The 18763-nt window shown below is 42.3% G+C and overlaps 1 protein-coding gene across 1 annotated transcript in view; it reads right to left on the bottom strand.

Annotated features, from left to right (window-relative positions):
* Positions 1 to 18763, bottom strand: part of F13A1 (coagulation factor XIII A chain) — a 186044-nt gene that overhangs the window by 129068 nt on the left and 38213 nt on the right. Inside the window, exon 4 of the mRNA XM_032140410.2 lies at positions 899 to 1150. Within this exon, the coding sequence (XP_031996301.1) occupies positions 899 to 1150 (252 nt within the window). The remainder of the gene's footprint in view (positions 1 to 898; positions 1151 to 18763) is intronic.

The raw sequence follows: 18763 nt of genomic DNA on the forward strand, positions 1-18763 counted from the left end.
ATGTTAAAGTACAGCTACATCTTTGCACATCCAGAATTATGGTTTGCAAAATTTGCACCCACTATGCACATAAACAACTTTGTGGAATCCTTTAGATATACAGACTTTCTGTTCTTAAAGTAGGGGGCTAGAGAGGTTAATTCTACTATGAACAGTGTTGACTTTATTTTATTTTTCTAAAGTCAGAGTTATAGACTCTAATACTTTTGATAATCAAGTTTAATAAGCCCAATTTGTTTACAGAGTAATAGTGTACAGAAGTTATACTGTCAACATATATTAGGTTGGTGCAAAAGTAATTGCGATTTTTGCAATTACTTTTAATTACAAAACTGCAATTAAATAGCTCCACAAATAACTAACTGCACCTTTGGAGAATCTCCAATTAATCGTGAAATAAATGTATAGCAGCATTGACTTCACATATAGAGGTTTTATCCTCATATACATGGAGGATGAATTTTCTATCTTTCTCTTTGAATCATTAAAAATGCTATATGTAGGAGAGGCTTATGTATTTAGAATAATCTTACTACCCCTCCAAAAAGAGATGTATTGGAAATACATGAGATTTTTTTTTTCTTTTTTCAAAGATGGAGTCTTGCTCTGTTGCCCAGGCTGGAGTACAGTGGCACAATCATTGCTCACTGTAACCTCCAACTCCTGAACTCAAGCAGTTCTCCCACTTCAGCCTCCCAAGTAGCTGGGAGTACAGGTGTGCACCACCACACCCAACTAATTTTTAATTTTAATTTTTTAGAGACTAGGTCTCGAACTCCTGGCCTCAAGTGATCCTCCCATCTTGGCCTCCCAAAGAGCTGGGAGTATAGGCATGTACCATGGCGCCCTGCCAAATAGGTGAATTTTTAAATGAGAAAACTAAATGTCTGCCTCTTACCTTCACACCAAGGATTGAAGAGGATGTACGTGTCTGTTTCTGGGTTTCGACTGGTTCGAATTATGCCATAGGGAGTCCAGACAGCAACATACATGCGGAATTTTCCCACGATACATTTGGGGGAAGACTGGACGGACAGCCGCACAGACCTGTCCTCTCTCATGACAATCTTGGCCCCCCACTCTCCATTTTGTAACTCTGAGACTATAGGCACTGGGATGTAGGTTCCCTTGTTCTCCTGTGGGTAGCGACCTATGAGAAGAAAGAAGAAATACTCTGTTAGGTTGATTTCACAAGCCATTTTTGTTCTCTGCTGTCTTATAGCTGAAGGGACAGGAGTAATCCATTAGAATTATTCTTGACTTGAAGAAACATACAAATCAGGCAAGTCTGCAAATTACTTTGATTATAAGCAGGAGAACCTTCAAGAGCAAAACTTATTCACTTCATTTGTTTTCTATAAAGCATGTACATTAAGACAAGCAAACAGTGCTCCATTTTAACCTCCCTAATTACTAATTTCAAAGATGTTTAAAAGAGTCTTTGGTAGGCATATTGTCAGAGAGAGAACATTCTAAGGAGGTGGTTACATAAGTTACTGCTGTGCAATTCTGTGAGGATGCTTAATCTTCATGAAAATAATAATTTACACAGTGCAAACCACTGAGAAAGATTAGAACTTCAACACTTTGCTATTAGGGATATAGGTTATACCACTCAGAATGAATATCACATATACTTGTAAATCCAGCACAGATTTAAACATTGTTTTCTGCCTAGGTGCCATGGCATCTAAGTAATGCTCTTGAAGACACATGGGACTCAGCCTCTCAGGAGCCCCTCCATAAACCCAGCTGCATAAGCATGTTTGTTCCAGAGGCACCCATCTGCTGTTTCTGCTCCCTCTTTGTGCATATTCAGTCTTGGGATGAGCTTGCCCTTTCTCCCAGAGGCTTTGTTTTTCTCTGGAACCCCTTTCACTGTTGACGTGTAGACATCAAAGGCAATCTTGCCAGGTAAATGGGACCCATAATTCATTTATTACAGTGGTTCCCAGCAGCTGTTGTCACTAAATACTGATTTAGATTCAGAATACATCATATTTAAAAAGACGCAAGTTTAGTAAAAATAAACTTACAGAGATAAAAATCTACATGTTAATGACAGATTTTTTTAAAAAAAAATAAGGGATAAAAGGAATTTTAAAGCTAATTATGTAAGGATGCACTTTGGGGAATAGCAAAGAACTAGAGAAGTACATCTGAAAGCACTCTTTGTACCTGCTATGTGCTCAACCTCAGCTTCACCTTTGTGCTAACTTCCACTTTTGTTTTAAAAGCTTCACCTTTGTACTTCTACTTTTGTTGGGAACATGGAAAGAATGAAGACAATCACTAGTTTCCACTGTTACACTTTAAATTAAGACTTCAAAGACCCATATTAAATTTCACCTATCAAATCTAAGTTATACAAAAATAGTAAAGCAAAAGGAAAGCTATGCTTTTTCATGGTGACTTTGAACCCAGTCATAACCTAATTTAAAGACCACTTCTGACATTTTTCATTCATATATTGATATTGCCTACTGTGCGCTAGACATTATCCTAAGTGCTAAGGATACAACAGTGAAGAAAACAGACAATAACTTCTGTGCTCATAGAGCTTATATTCCACAGAAAAAGCCAAAGCACGTGGCTTACCATGTTCTTATTACCCCTTTATTCCCTATAACAACTGATGAGAAGGAAACCATTAACATCATCCTAATTTGACAAATCAGGAAACTAAGACAGAGTCATTAAGCAACTTACCTAGGGTGATGCAACTAGCAAATAGTCGAGTTCAGATTCGAACCTAGACCATCTGGCTTGAGAGTCAGAGTGTTTAACATTAAGCTCTATGGCAGCTCTATGAGTTGAAAATGTTTGGAGTTGATGAGAACTATGTCAAATTCTGACTCCACAATTAACTACTGGTGCAACTTCAGGCAAATCACTTAATTGTCTTAGCTTCCAGTTTGGGAAATAAAAAGACAATAGATTTTATAATATAATGAAAGCTTTATGCTTAGCACACAGTAGGGGCTGGCTGAGGGGGCGCTGATTTTTTTTTTTTTTTTTTGAGAAGGAGTTTCACTCTTGCCACCCAGGCTGGAGTGCAGTGGCACAGTCTCAGCTCACTGCAACCTCTGCCTCCTGGGTTCAAGCAGTTTTCCTGCCTCAGCCTCCCAAGTAGCTAGGATTACAGGCACCCACCACCATGCCTGGCTAACTTTTTGTATTTTTAGTAGAGACGAGGTTTTGCCATGTAGGGCAGGCTGGTCTCAAACTCCTGACCTCAGGTGTTCCCCCGCCTCGGCCTCCCAAAGTACTGGGATTACAGGTGTGAGCCAGCATGCCTTGCAAATTGTTTTTTTTTTTTTTTTTTTAAGTATAACTTCTACTAGAAAGTAAAGGCAGAAGGAAGAAGGGGTGATTTTTTTTTCCTCTCTGGTTCTGAATCTGAAGAAAGGTGAATGTCCCAAGGACAGTACGTTACTTGTGTTGATTGAGATATTGTGGCTAAGGGGAAAGCAGTTCAGCTGGCTCTAACACTTCTGTGTGATCTCGGGCAAAGCACTCATCCCCTGTCAACTAAAACTTTGCTTCTTCTATAAGATGGAGATCATGGTGGTCATAGTTTGTGATGGGGAGGGCAGCTCAATAATTGGCAGTTATCGTTACTTCCCTGTTGTCCTGAGCTTTCTGATTCCTCTAAGTGATCCTTCCCTGCTCCATCGGTGGGAAATTAGGATGGGTTTACCAATTGCCAACAAACCTATCAAAGCCCAAATCTATTTCAAAGGCCAGTTTATCCCAAATTAAAAAACCTTGAGCTGACTGATTTTTCCATCAGGAGAACTTGTAGAAGTAAAAAAAAAAAAAAAAAAAAAAGTGTTGTCATTCATTAGTAACCAAAGAGCCTTAATAATTCCAGAATCATCAATGGAGTCACCTGAAACCTCCCAATCATAATTTCTGATTTTCTGAGTCGTTAATGATCACTGTAATCTCCATTCATCCCTTAGAGCAATGGTTAGAAAACTACAGTCTGCAGGCCAAATGTAGCTTACCTACTGTTTTTTGTTTTGTTTTGTTTTGAGACGGAGTCTTGCTCTGTTGCCCAGGCTGGAATGTAGTGGTGCAATCTTGGCTCACAGCAAGCTCCGCCTCCTGGGTTCATGCCATTCTCCTGCCTCAGCCTCCCTAGTAGCTGGGATTACAGGCGCCTGCCACCACGCCCGGCTAATTTTTGTATTTTTAGTAGAGATGGGGTTTCACCTTGTTAGCCAGGATGGTCTTGATCTCCTGACCTCGTGATATGCCCGCCTCGGCCTCCAAAAGTGCTGGGATTACAGGCTTGAGCCAGCGCACCCGGCCTACCTACTGTTTATATAAAGTTTTATTGGAACACAGTTATGTTGATTTGCTTGTGTATTATTGTGCTACAATACAGCTCTACTCTTGTAAGAGCAGAGTTGAGTAGTTGTGACAGAGTACCTATGGTCTGCAACGCCTAACACAGTAGCTGGCCCTTACAGTAAACAATTGCCAACATCTGCCTTAGAGGATTTCACATTTTATTTATTTAAGGAGTGATTTATTATAGACTCTTGGAGTCTAACACTTGAGCCTAAGAAGAAAATACCATCACCTAGCTTCTCCTTCCAAGGAGAAATATGTTTCTAAACTATTCGCAAACATCTATATGACTAGTAGGTCAATCTTTAGTTTCCTTAAAGTGTCCTAAATTCCCAACAGTCTCAGGGGGTGTTGAAAACATAGGAAGTTTGTAGCTTTTTATTGATTTTACGATTCATAGCTAAAATGTTCAATGTTAAGATTGCAAAAGTTGTTTAGAGTTGCCAAGGCAGTTCACATAGTGATGCAAATAAAGTGACAGGAATTAAGTTTTGTTTCTTGGGGTCGTTACAAAACCTCTGTGAGGAAATTTTTACAGATGGGAAACCGAGGCTTAGTGAGGGTGTCATGTGTGCACATCATGTAGCTAGGCAGAGGTGGAGACAGAACTGGGGACAGGGAAGCCTGTTCTCTTTGCCCCATGTCATGCTTCCTCTGTGGAGGAAGGTGAAGAATGGCAAAAGGGATCTAGGGAGATGAAAGGAGGCAAGAGAAGAATAAAACTGGAAAGTCCTACGGAATATGAGGAAAAGGGACATTGAGAAAATATGCTGTCATGGATAAGAGTTGTGTGAGCCAGAAGTGCGGATCAAAGGAGGTAACAACTGAGTGAGTGAAGAGAAGGAAGACCAGGTGGAGAGAACCTGCACGAGGGTCTCTCTGGGCCAACTCATTTTTTTGTGATTTGCGTTGGGAAGGCTTCCAAATTAATGTCAGACGCCAAAAGGTGAAGGTTGAGCAATCCTGCTGATAGGCTGATGCCACGTGGCCCGGGAACAGGGTATGGAAGTTCATCAGGGACAGGGAGTGGTGAGATGAATTCCAAAGGAAGGAAAAAGAATCCTGATTGGCAGGCTTTTCATATTCCTGTATGGGAAAGCTGGTTAGGAATGTGGAACCTGGTGTGCCAATAGAACCTCAGGGTCTTGTTGACTGCTCTGTTACACCATGTTTAATTCTGAATGTAATGATTTCAGTGACAGCGCTGGGGAAATACTCTCCATGATTGAATTGTGAGTGAGGAAGTTGTGACAGAGTAGTATTTCATTTCACTAAATAGCCCTTCTCATTCCCAGGAGTCGGCATGGTTACGAGACCACAATCCAGCTAGGCTTGGAAAACCCATCCATCAACATCCATGACTGCCCATCAGCTGTCCTTGGCCCAATCTGGATGGGAAACATGGCTCCATACAGGGAACCTCCATGCATGTTTGCCTAAAGTATATAATGCCTGGATAGATTGTTTTTCTCCCCCAAATCATGCAACTTTGTGTTAAAAACATTAGGGCAAGAAAAAGAGAATTGGGAAAGACAGCATCCAAGAAAGGAATCCCATTTTGTTTTTAATAATTGCAGCCTTTGAAATTGGACTACTAAACATGAGGAAATATTATAATTACCGATTGCATTTTTTCACACTTATCACAAACTAGTGCCATCTTCCCAAGTGATCTAGAAATTAACATATGCTCTTAGTTTAAGTGCTTGCTTCCATTTGTGAATTATTATTGAGGCCACAAAACTATTGGTTTTAAGGCAAAAGCCGCTTGGACCATATGCCTATATTCGAACATCTCATTGTCCCTTTACTGAGGGCCTCACTCCCCTTACACGGACCTACCTTAATCCCCCCAGCTGGGATGTAGGAGGAAGAAGATGAAAATCTTTAATTCCATTATGATGTTACTCTTTTCCAACCTTAGCTACCTAGGCTTGATTGAGCTTTGTGCGCAGTTTCTTGATATTAGTATTCTTCACAAGATAGGAAAGAGAAATCTAGCTGAAACTCAGATTCAGTGCTGTGTGACCCTGGGGAAAATGTCCTCTAAACCTTTCAATGCATTCCACAGACCAGAGAGCCCACTGCACGCAAAGCCCTGCATTGGTACTGCCCACTAGAAGAATTCATTGCCTTTTAAAAAATTAACCTTTTGGGTTAGTTGATGGCTTTGAAATATTTTTACATTAAAAATACAATGTCCAGGCCGGGCGCGGTGGCCCACGCCTGTAATCCCAGCACTTTGGGAGGCCGAGGCAGGCGGATCACAAGGTCAGGAGATCGAGACCATCCTGGCTAACATGGTGAAACCCCATCTCTACTAAAAATAAAAAAAAAAATTAGCCGGGCGTGGTGGTGGGCGCCTATAGTCCCAGCTACTGGGGAGGCTGAGGCAGGAGAATGGCGTGAACCCAGGGGGCGGAGCTTGCAGTGAGCCGAGATCGCGCCACTGCACTCCAGCCTGGGTCACAGAGCGAGACTCCATCTCAAAAAAAAAAATACAATGTCCTAGGTGGTGATTAGGTTCCCAGGTAGTCTAGAAAGGACATCAAATAGCACATGGTATGTTCAGTATGGTTGAATATTGTTCCTAATAGAACTGTTCTGACTCCACCTCTCTCATGCCTAGGACCTGGAAGAACACACTTGCCATCAAGCAGGGTTGGTATCAGTGACAGAGTGGACACATCTATCAATCACTGCTCCCTCTCGTGCTCCAAAATAAAGAAGCTGATAACTCAGGACACTCCCACTTCTCTCCTGTTTTGGGTATGTCATCTGTAAGTCCAGTGGCTGCAGTCTATGCCCCTCAAATGCTATGCTTAGTAATAAGAAGACTTCTGGCCATATTGTTAGGGAAACGAACGTAGGACAGCCAGGGTCACAACCTTTTTAAATCAGCTTCATCTTAAAACTAGCAAGGCACTACTTTCCTTGCCAATCAAAACCCATGGTCCTAAGGTGTTGACAGCTAAGGAAACAACTTGGTGATGCCTGCAAGGACAAACTCCTACAACAAGAGAAAGTCCAGACGTACCGATACCCATGACGATATATACTTTCAAGAGAATTACAGTTATGCTTTGATGTATTCACACACTAAAATGTCAAAGATAGTTTTCTTTAAATCAACAGAATAATAAATTTTGTCATGCTGTCAGCCTACCCACACATAAGCACAGCTTACTTTAGTCTTTACATAGACAAGACCCCTATATAAGAAAAGCTTAAAACAATGACAGTGCATTCCTCCACTTGCTTTCTGAGGATACCTTACTTTGTAATGGAGTAGCTTTTAATAAACTATCTCTTCTCACTGCTCTCTGTGACTCACCTTGAATTCCTTCCTGCATGAGATCCAAGAACACTCTCTTGGGGTCTGCATCAAGACCCCTTTTCCTGTAACAATTATTTGCCAGAAAAGCCCAAACAAACCTTTTTCTCCTTATTCACTTAGATATCTATTCCGCTTGTTAAACTGAACTGAAGACGTTGTCTAATATGTCTGTATAGCTCCCAGAGAATGTCACAGTGTTTTGTACCCAGTCGGTACCTAATAAATGTCAATGAGGCTGAATTGAGCTCTCTGCAAATGTCAAGCCCCACTAAGATCATCATAGAGATGTTAGAAGCTCTGGAATGAGATGCCCACTGCAATCTGGGTGTTCAATCCAAGCACCCCTCACAAGAAACAAACATTTTTATTTCTAAGCTCCTTCCTCAAAGGGCGTTTTCCATTCTTATATAAACACATTTTAAGCTGAGCTCTCACTCCATCTACCTGCGAAGAGTTCATTCTTATAAGAGGATTGTCTCTAAGGAACACAGGAATATATGATGTCTTCAGCTGAGAAGGTAAATTTCATGATGTTAATTCATTTTTCCATTTGATTCATTTGTTTTTCCCAAGGCACACCTTTCATGTTCAAAATAATCAATCTATTTCCAAATGGGCCCTTGAAGTATGAAGGTGACAGCATGATGTATGTGGCAGTGCTGGAAGTGTGAATACAGTTGCTTTGGAAAAGGAAGCAAAACTTGTGCTAACAGTCTTAGGATGGAAAGGGAGTGTGCTGAGACCAAGGGGGAATAAGTTCCCGAATAACTCTTAGAAATACCAGGTTAGCAACTACAAAAACAAAATGCCACCACCAAAAAAGAAACAATCAAAAAGGCACAGAAATCACGGATGATAGCAACTAAGAGGAGAAAAACACAAGTATTCAAAAGCAAATTGTCTCTCTGAGGACTGTAGAAATCTGTCCTTTCCATTGCTAAGTTTCCACTGGCAGATTACATACCTATTTCCAGATGTTTCCTAAAGAAAAGAGACCTTCCTGGCCATGTTTATTCTAGCTCAGGCAAACTTAGGAAGGGTTGGGGGGAAGCTTTGTGAAGACAGAGATTGAGTTTTGTTTAACTTTGTATACCCAGCAGCTTGCATGATGTTTGGAACGTAGTAGGTGCTCAATAAATATTTGGCAAATGGAAGCCAGGTACTTGTTAAGGTGTCTTTTCTACCTTGATTTTATTTCACTTTTCTTTCAATGCTTCCTACATCATTTAAAACCTCTTTTGGAGTAAAGGTAAGGTGTAATTTTGTGAGATATACATGAAACCAGCATTGTGCTAGGCTCTTTGAGTGAATCAAAGAAATCATGAGGTTGTCAACTGATGCTGACTATCTGGTTCCTGGCTTTAGGAAGTGCACCACTTAGATGGCTAACCAAGGCAGGAATATGAACATAGGACACCCTGTCTCAGGATGATGCCAGTGGCATTCACAGGAAGTAAGAACATAACATGAAATTCAGAGAAAATATGGACAGCATGGAGATAGGAGAATTTCTCTCTAAGAATTTGAGAAAGAGGACTGTGAAGCCCCTTCAACGAAATGTGCATGCATTTTAAACATTCCTACAGCATGCCAGCCTCTTCCTGGAACTACTGGTCACGAGGAACACAGTGTGGAAACCCAGAGGAAGAAGTGGCTAACAGTGTCTGTGGAAGTCGAAGAAGATTCCTCAGAGAATGTAGTTTTGGGATACAATCTTAAAGGTGGACAAGGTGGGGAAGAGTCTTCCTAGCTGGGGGAATAACCAACTGAGAGAATAAGGAAAGGATGGTGCATAAAGGGAATGGCAGGAAACTTAGGATACCTGTGGCAGAAGAAGCATTTGACCCAGGGAGGGTAAAAAGCACAGGGAACTCCAACGCTGTGCAAAGGTATGTAGAGTGTGTCCTAGGGAGGGGATGGAGATGGGGCAGGAGCCATTGAAAAGCTTAAGTGGTCTGGTGAGATTACAGTTTACAAAGATCAATCTGTCTGCAAGATGGAAAAGGGTTTGAGAGGGACAAGAGTGGAGCAAGGAAACCAGAGGATGCTGAAGTGCTCAAGGGAGGCGTGATGGTGTCTTTGACCGACTCTTGGGGGAAGGTAAGTGGAGGGGTGCCAGCGGAAGAAGGAAGTGGAGGCAACAGGTATTTGATGTTGGCATTAAGTAAGGGGGCAGAGCCATAGGCGACCCCAGGTCTTGTTCATTCTTCAAAGAGTTTTTCAGTGCCTACAAGGTGCCAGGCACTGTTGTTTTGTTTCTGTGTTTGTTTTTGTTTCGTTTTGAGACAGAGTCTTGCTCTGTTGCCCAGGCTGGAGTGCAGGGGTGCCATCTCAGCTCATTGTAACCTCCGCCTTCCAGGTTCAAGCGATTCTCCTGCCTCAGCATCCCAAGTAGCTGGGACTACTGGTGTGCACCACCACACCCACTAATTTTTGTACTTTTAGTAGATAGGGAGTTTCGCCATGTTAGCCAGGCTGGTCTTGAACTTCTGACCTCAAGAGATCCACCCACCTTGGCCTCTCAACGTGCTGGGATTACAGGCGTGAGCCACTGTGCCTGGCCCCAGGCACTGTTTTAAGTGAGATACAGCCATGAACCAAACAGTCATTCCCTCTAACCCAAAGATTCCAGACTAAGCTTCAAGCATGGGAGAACATGCTGCTTTAGGAGGAGTTTGCTCCAAAAGTTAGGACCTGGTGCTGTTAACTGCGATACAAATTTACTCCAGGAAGCTAGTTTTCTGGAAATTCCCTAACCCACATGTGTGTTGCCTCATTTAAGAGAAGACAGGATATTTTTAGTCTTTAAGAAAAAACAACCAGCAGAAAATGCTCTACAATGTAGACAAAGTTGGTTACAGAGCACAACATTACACTGCAGATTTGTTCACGTTGCCCATTCAATTCCGAAGGACCAGGAAGAACAGGAGTCAGAGAATCTGGACTTGTGTTTCCTGTTGTCCGTTCGGGAATAACAACCACTTACGGTTTGTCTCAGCGACTCCACCTATTGACTGAGTGGCTGCTCTCAGACCTATTGCCTGCACCCCTAGAACCCTCTGTCAGGTTCCACGGGAAGCCATGTTCCCACGCTCCTCTGCTCTCTGACTTCCCGGTAGGTTTGGCCAAAGAGAGGATTGGAAGCAGGAGGAGGGGAGATGTCAGGGTGTGTCTCCTGTGCTCTCTCTGTCTTGAGGTGAGAGTCTGAGTCTCCTCCATGGCTCCAGCACCTGCTGATGCCTTCTGGGTTCTGATGGGACCTCCTCCTCCGTGTGCCTCCAAGCTCCTGGTGTGGTGGCAGTTTACTACTGTTTCTAATTCCTGGGTTGCCTCACCATGTCGCTTGTTTGGCTTCTTAGTCATTCACTCACCTGTGTACCCAATTGCCTCCATTAAGCTCCCACTGCTTACAAATCTAGAGCAGTTTCTATTCGCTCTCCTATCAGCTTTAAGGGTTATGTCCATTTTATATATGGGGAAACTGAGGCTCAGGTAACTTAAGTAACTAGCTCTAGGCTACACAGCTATCAGGATGCAGAACAATCATTTGAACCCAGGTCAGCTTGGTCCAGAGCTGTGACTGGGGAGGCTAATGAACCCTCTCAGTGCATTTTCCATCTGTAAAATGGGCATTCCAGAAGATGAGGATTAAACAATAGTGTCTGTGAAGGGCATTTCATAAACTGAATAAATTATTATTATTCTCCATATTATATGGTGTCTGATGGCTATAATAGCAAAGAAATCTTACTAAACTTATTTTATTTTTATTTCTGAGCATAACCACACAGGTAGTGAATAAGGTGTGAGAACTAAAAGTAAAATCTTATCCCCCACCCCCCTCCCAACCAACTGTACAGACTCTTTCTTGGCTAAGGGGACCCCAGAGAAACATTAAAAACTGAGCCGCAGCCATGATGGGATAGGAGGTGGTACACACCTCACTATATTCCCTTTCCTTTTGCTGTTTAGACACAATTGAACACAATCAATGTTAAAATAGAGATCATAAGACTGACACTGTGGCAATAAAATATCTAATTATAAACGAGACCCAAGGCCATACCAGCCAAGGATTAAGTCACGAACCCCTGCATTTAAAGAATAAACTATGTTCTAACTGACACAAAGCTTTTCTTTTTGTCTAGCAGCTAAACAAGGCCTGGTCTCAAGATGAGCGATGTTGAAACAACTACAGTTCATCCACTACCAGATGCTGACTCACTAACTCACATTCCACCAGCCACTACTACAGCTTTGATTGCATAAGAGATTGATTTCACCATCTTTCTCCTGGTAAGAGATTATCAACCATGGACTGGTTCTGGCCGATTTACCGAAGCTGCACACTTCAGTGCATTCCTGTCCCTGCTTCACCTTTTGACGTATAGGGCCTAACTGAAGCACATATAAATGTTAAGTCTCACCCCAAAGTGAACATGGGTCACACGTAACATGCATGTTTATTCAGTATGCATAAAGACCCTCTTCATAAATGTTCATAGCTCCTCCTGTAATCTGTTGAATATGTATATTTGGCCAACCAGTTCAGCATAAATTCCTGTTCCATCTTCCTTTCCCTTGAAGTGCCCACCTTTTAGCCTCTGCCAGAGGCTGTGCTTCTCAGCCTGTCTGGATGGTCACTCTGCAGGCTGTAACCTTTTATAAGAAATAAAGACTCCTTTCCAAATGTATAGATTTGTGATTTTTCAATTAACAAGTAACTGTTGATGTGGCATGATTCAGGATCTTTTTCGTCAACAGCTTATTTATTAAGCACCATTTAAGTGCCAGGCACTGTTCTAGGTACTGAGAATACAGCAGTGTCAACACATAAAGATTCATGGAGTGTATAGTCTAGTGGGAATATATGGACAATAAACAAATAAATATATGATATGTCAAACGGAGACAAGTGCTATGAAAAAATGACTAGAGCAACTTAAGGGGACAGAGAGGGACAGAGTTGGGGGTGCTAATTTAGAAACAGTGGCCAGAGGAGACATTTGAGAAGAGACCTGAGAAAAGTGAGGGAATGAGCGGTGCAAATATCAGGGGACGGGTGTCATTAGTGCAAAGACCCTGTGGGAGGTGGTACTTGGCATGCTTGAGGAGGCCAATGTGCCTGAAGCAGAGGAACTGTGGGAGGTGAGGTATCTGAGCAGGGGAAATGGGCGAGGTATGATGCCCGGGGCAGAGGGAATTGTGGGAGATGAGGTGCCTGAGCAGAGGGAATTGTGGGAGATAAGATGCCTGGGACAGAGGGAATTGTTGGAGATGAGGTGCCTGAGCAGGGGAATTGGGGGAGATAAAATGCCTGGGGCAGAGGGAATTGTGGGAGATGAGGTGCCTGAGCAGAGGGAATTGTGGGAGATAAGACACCTGGAGCAGAGGGAATTGTGGGAGGTGACAGTGCCTGAGCAGAGGAATTGTGGGAGACGAGAAAGTTCCTGGAGCAGGGGAAACCATGGAAAATGATGTCAGAGACAACCAGATCAAGCAGGGCTTTGTAGGACTTTGGATCTTATTCTGATTGGGAAAAGCAGTCACTAGAAAAGAGGCATGGTCTGCTTTAAGTTCTTTTAAAAAATCACTTTGGTTGTTCTGTGAAGACTGCAGGAGAGCAATCAGGATTGCTATGAAGATCTCTTGACCTCTCAATACTCCCCCTTTGCTTGTTGGTAATGAAAATCCTACCAACAGAAGAGAACTTAGAGATGATGCTGAAACGTTTATATCCCTGGGAAAGGCAATGTGTTTGCTTAAATTTGTTGCACTATGTACCTTTCCTAAAAGCTGGAACTGGGTGTTGGAAATAGGGAGGAAAGTGGAGGTTGGAAATAGGGAAACTTGCTCAGGGGACATGGTATAAAAAATGTGGCCACCAGAAGCACAAAGTTCATCTACATGACCATTGTTTCTAGGGCAGTTTCCAGCCCTTCCTTGGCATGAGTTTAAACAAGACTCTGTTATTCTATCAATCCATGGAGGTTAAACTCTTCCAGATCTAGAGATGTGAGAGAAATAGGATGTTGGTGTCACAATGTCTAATTTATTGTTGTTTGCTGGATTTCACAGTTATAAACCAAACTGCATACACAGCTTTTTGCCCCATCTGACCCCAACTGTTATGCAATTCTTTCAATTGACAAAGAATATTTCCATATTTCTTGGGTTTCTGACCCCTCGTGCTGGGGTCTGGAAGCCCAAGGGGTGGAGAGGGACTTGGTGGGGAGGCACACTTTGCACTGAACATGAAGGTCACTAACCAGATGCATTGTAGTTAGCAGCTCCGAGACCCATCTCTTTCATGTTCTCAGTCAGCTCAGAACACATGCCGTAAAGACTTCTCTCCTACAACAACTGAATTTCCCCCAACAAATGGCAAGTCTATGGAGCCAAAGCACCATTTGCTCATTTGCTTGTGTTCCATCCATTATATGAGCAGAATGAGGCTTCTAGGTTTTAAAAGAAAGGCTCATTTCGTTAAAATCATGGCAACTGACTTAAAAATAAAGTGTCAGTAGCCAACAAAAATAAAAAGTTTAGCTGAATGTCTTCCAAACAAAACAGGCCAACTGATGACATTTTTGCTAAGACAGTCAATTCTTGTTGATAACTGAATAGCAACAATAATGAGAATAAGAATAAATCACTGGTAATTCTGATAAAGCATTTGTTTGTCTTTGGAGTATATATGAATGCAATATATAAAAGCAAGTGTTAAATGAGTTTGCATTGCCAGAGATTAAAGCAATTATTGGAAGAACAAAAATCAACATAGAAAACATTCTAAGGAGTATGGTGCAGTCCATCTAATATTAACCTACAAGTGGATATTTACAACACATACTCAATAAACATTTATTTACATAGATATTTACTAGTGCTTATGATGAGCAGAGTGATACCACTTAATCTGGAGGAGACAGGGTGGTGAATGTGCTGAGCTATGATACATTTCCTGTGCTCAATGGGTTTATAATTAAATATGCAAGTTTAGACTGTAATTTAATTCATAATACTAATGCCACATGAGAATAGCAGAGCAAGAGTAGTAGACTGTGGGGGAAGTCAATGACTTTCTTAACTACATGACAACAAATATGGAACTCAAAGGATTGGCAGAAAGAAAGACACACATTTGCATTTTGTTTATTCATGTGTATATTTATGTGTGGATGTTTATTTGCTTACTATAGATGTTCATTGTTCCTTCATAAGTTGATTACTGCTTATATTTAAAAGCATCACTTTTAAAAAACTGTATTCAAGCCTGTTTTTTTGCAAGTGACATAGATAAACAATACAAGAGACCATGGATGCAGCTGAAACACAGGGATGTAAAGAAACAGTAGTGAGGTTGGACCATCCTTGCCTTAGGGTGCCTTGTGGGGGAACACAATTGTTCTTGACATCTTTTTAAGGCCCTGGAATATATTCCAATCTTCTCTCATTTCCTCTGGTCATGTGTTCCCCACTGATTTGCCTTTAATAAAGGTCACTGCTGAGTACCTCTTTATTTGTGGGCTTGAAGGGGTACAATATCACCTTCCATAAATAACACCCAATTCCAGTGCTTTGGAAAGTGGCACAGTGGAATTTTGTCTAAAACATCTGCCACTACTCAAATTTCAGAGTGCTTTAAGCATGTACGCTGGAGTTTCATACTGTTTGCAGAGTGGCTGGAGAATCCTCACTTTGGGACTCATCTGGGCCAGCCTTCCCTGGCAGCATCTAGTCACTAAACATCACATGGCTCCCCATGAAAACAGTCATTTGGCAACTCATTCTAAGGGAACTGCTCTCAGCTAACAGTTAATGGGAAGAGTCTAATAAATTCATTTTTCTAAAATGTTAATGTCTAAGAAGAGTGTGAGGGTGGAGCCAAGATGGCCGAATAGGAACAGCTCTGGTCTACAGCTCCCGGCATGAGCAACGCAGAAGACGGGTGATTTCTGCATTTCCATCTGAGGTACCGGGTTCATCTCACTAGGGAGTGCCAAACAGTGGGTGCAGGACAGTCGGTGCAGTGCACCGTGTGCGAGCCGAAGCAGGGTGAGGCATTGCCTCACTCAGGAAGTGCAAGGGGTCAGGGAGTTCCCTTTCCTAGTCAAAGAAAGGGGTAACAGACGGCACCTGGAAAATCGGGTCACTCCCACCCTAATACTGCGCTTTTCCAACGGGCTTGGAAAACGGCACACCAGGAGATGGTGTCCCACACCTGGCTCGGACGGTCCTAGGCCCACGGAGTCTCACTGATTGCTATCACAGCAGTCTGAGATCAAACTGCAAGGCGGCAGCGAGGCTGGGGGAGGGGCGCCCGCCATTGCCCAGGCTTTCTTAGGTAAACAAAGCAGCCAGGAAGCACCAACTGGGTGGAGCCCACCACAGCTCAAGGAGGCCTGCCTGCCTCTGTAGGCTCCACCTCTGGGGGCAGGGCACAGACAAACAAAAAGACAGCAGGAACCTCTGCAGACTTAAATGCTCCTGTCTGACAGCTTTGAAGAGAGTAGTGGTTCACCCAGCATGCAGCTGGAGATCTGAGAATGGACAGACTGCCTCCTAAAGTGGGTCCCTGACCCTCGAGCAGCCTAACTGGGAGGCACTCCCCAGTAGGGACAGACTGACACCTCACTCGGCCAGGTACTCCTCTGAGACAAAACTTCCAGAGGAACGATCAGACAGATGAATTTGCGGTCTCACAAAAATCTGCTGTTCTGCAGCCACCGCTGCTGACACCCAGGCAAACAGGGTCTGGAGTGGACCTCTAGCAAACTCCAACAGACCTGCAGCTGAGGGTCCTGTCTGGTAGAAGGAAAACTAACAAACAGAAAGGACACCCACACCAAAACCCATCTGTACATCACCATCATCAAAGACCAAAAGTAGAAAAACCTACAAAGATGGGGAGAAAACAGAGCAGAAAAACTGGAAACTCTAAAAAGCAGAGCACCTCTCCTCCTCCAAATGAACGCAGTTCCTCACCAGGCAACAGAACAAAGCTGGACAGAGAATGACTTTGACGAGTTGAGAGAAGAAGGCTTCAGACGATCAAACTACTCCGAGCTACGGGAGGAAATTCAAACCAATGGCAAAGAAGTTAAAAACTTTGAAAAAAAAAAAAAACAGATGAATGTTTAACTAAGATAACCAATGCAGAGAAGGGCTTAAAGGAGCTGATGGAGCTGAAAGCCAAGTTTCAAGAACTACGTGAAGATTGCAGAAGCCTCAGTAGCCAATGCGATCAACTGGAAGAAAGAGTATCAGCGATGGAAGATGAAATGAATGAAATGAAGTGAGAAGTTTAGAGAAAAAAGGATAAAAAGAAACAAACAAAGCCTCCAAGAAATATGGGACTATGTGAAAAGACCAAACCTACGTCTGATTGGTGTACCTGAAAGTGACGGGGAGAATGGAACCAAGTTGGAAAACACTCTGCAAGATATTATCCAGGAGAACTTCCCCAATCTAGCAAGGCAGGCCAACATTCAGATTCAGGAAATACAGAGAACACGACAAAGATAGTCCTCGAGAAGAGCAACTCCAAGACACATAATTATCAGATTCACCAAAGTTGAAATGGAGGAAAAAATGTTAAGGGTGGCCAGAGAGAAAGGTCGGGTTACCCACAAAGGGAAGCCCATCAGATTAACAGCGGATTTCTCGGCAGAAACTCTACAAGCCAGAAGAGGGGGGGGTCGATATTCAACATTCTTAAAGAAAAGAATTTTCAACCCAGAATCTCATATCCAGCCAAACTAAGCTTCATAAGTGAAGGAGAAATAAAATACTTTACAGACAAGCAAATGTTGAGTGATTTTGTCACCACCAGGCCTGCCCTAAAAGAGCTCCTGAAGGACGCACTAAACATGGAAAGGAACAAGCGGTACCAGCCACTGCAAAAACATGCCAAATTGTAAAGACCATTGAGGCTAGGAAGAAACTGCATCAACTAACGAGCAAAATAACCAACTAACATCATAATGACAGGATCAAATTCACACATTACAATATTAACTTTAAATGTAAATGGGCTAAATGCTCCAATTAAAAGACGCAGATTGGCAAATTGGATAAAGAGTCAAGACCTATCAGTGTGCTGTATTCAGGAAACCCATCTCACGTGCAGAGACACACACAGACTCAAAATAAAGGGATGGAGGAAGATCTATCAAGCAAATGGAAAACAAAAAAAGGCAGGGGTTGCAATCCTAGTCTCTAATAAAATAGACTTTAAACTAAAAAAGATCAAAAGAGACAAAGAAGGCCATTACATAATGGTAAAGGGATCAATTCAACAAGAAGAGCTAACTATCCTAAATACATATTCACCCAACACAGGAGCACCCAGATTCATAAAGCAAGTCCTGAGTGACCTACAAAGAGACTTGAACTCCTACACAATAATAATGGGAGATTTTAACACCCCACTGTCAACATTAGACAGATCAACAAGACAGAAAGTTAACAAGGATACCCAGGAATTGAACTCAGCTCTGCACCAAGCAGACCTAATAGACATCTACAGAACTCTCCACCCCAAATCAACAGAATATACATTTTTTTCAGCACCACACCACACCTATTCCAAAATTGACCACATAGTTGGAAGTAAAGCTCTCCTCAGCAAATGTAAAGGAACAGAAATTATAACAAACTGTCTCTCAGACCACAGTGCAATCAAACTAGAACTCAGGATTAAGAAACTCATTCAAAACTGCTCAACTACATGGAAACTGAACAACCTGCTCCTGAATGACTACTAGGTTCATAACAAAATGAAGGCAGAAATAAAGATGTTCTTTGAAACCAACGAGAACAAAGACACAACATACCAGAATCTCTGGGACACATTCAAAGCACTGTGTAGAGGGAAATTTATAGCACTAAATGCCCACAAGAGAAAGCAGGAAAGATCCAAAATTGACACCCTAACATCACAATTAAAAGAACTAGAAAAGCAAGAGCAAACACATTCAAAAGCTAGCAGAAGGCTAGAAATAACTAAAATCAGAGCAGAACTGAAGGAAATAGAGACACAAAAAACCCTTCAAAAAATTAATG

The sequence above is a fragment of the Hylobates moloch genome, unplaced genomic scaffold (assembly GCF_009828535.3).
Source record: "Hylobates moloch isolate HMO894 unplaced genomic scaffold, HMol_V3 SCAFFOLD_20, whole genome shotgun sequence".
NCBI lineage: Eukaryota > Metazoa > Chordata > Mammalia > Primates > Hylobatidae > Hylobates > Hylobates moloch.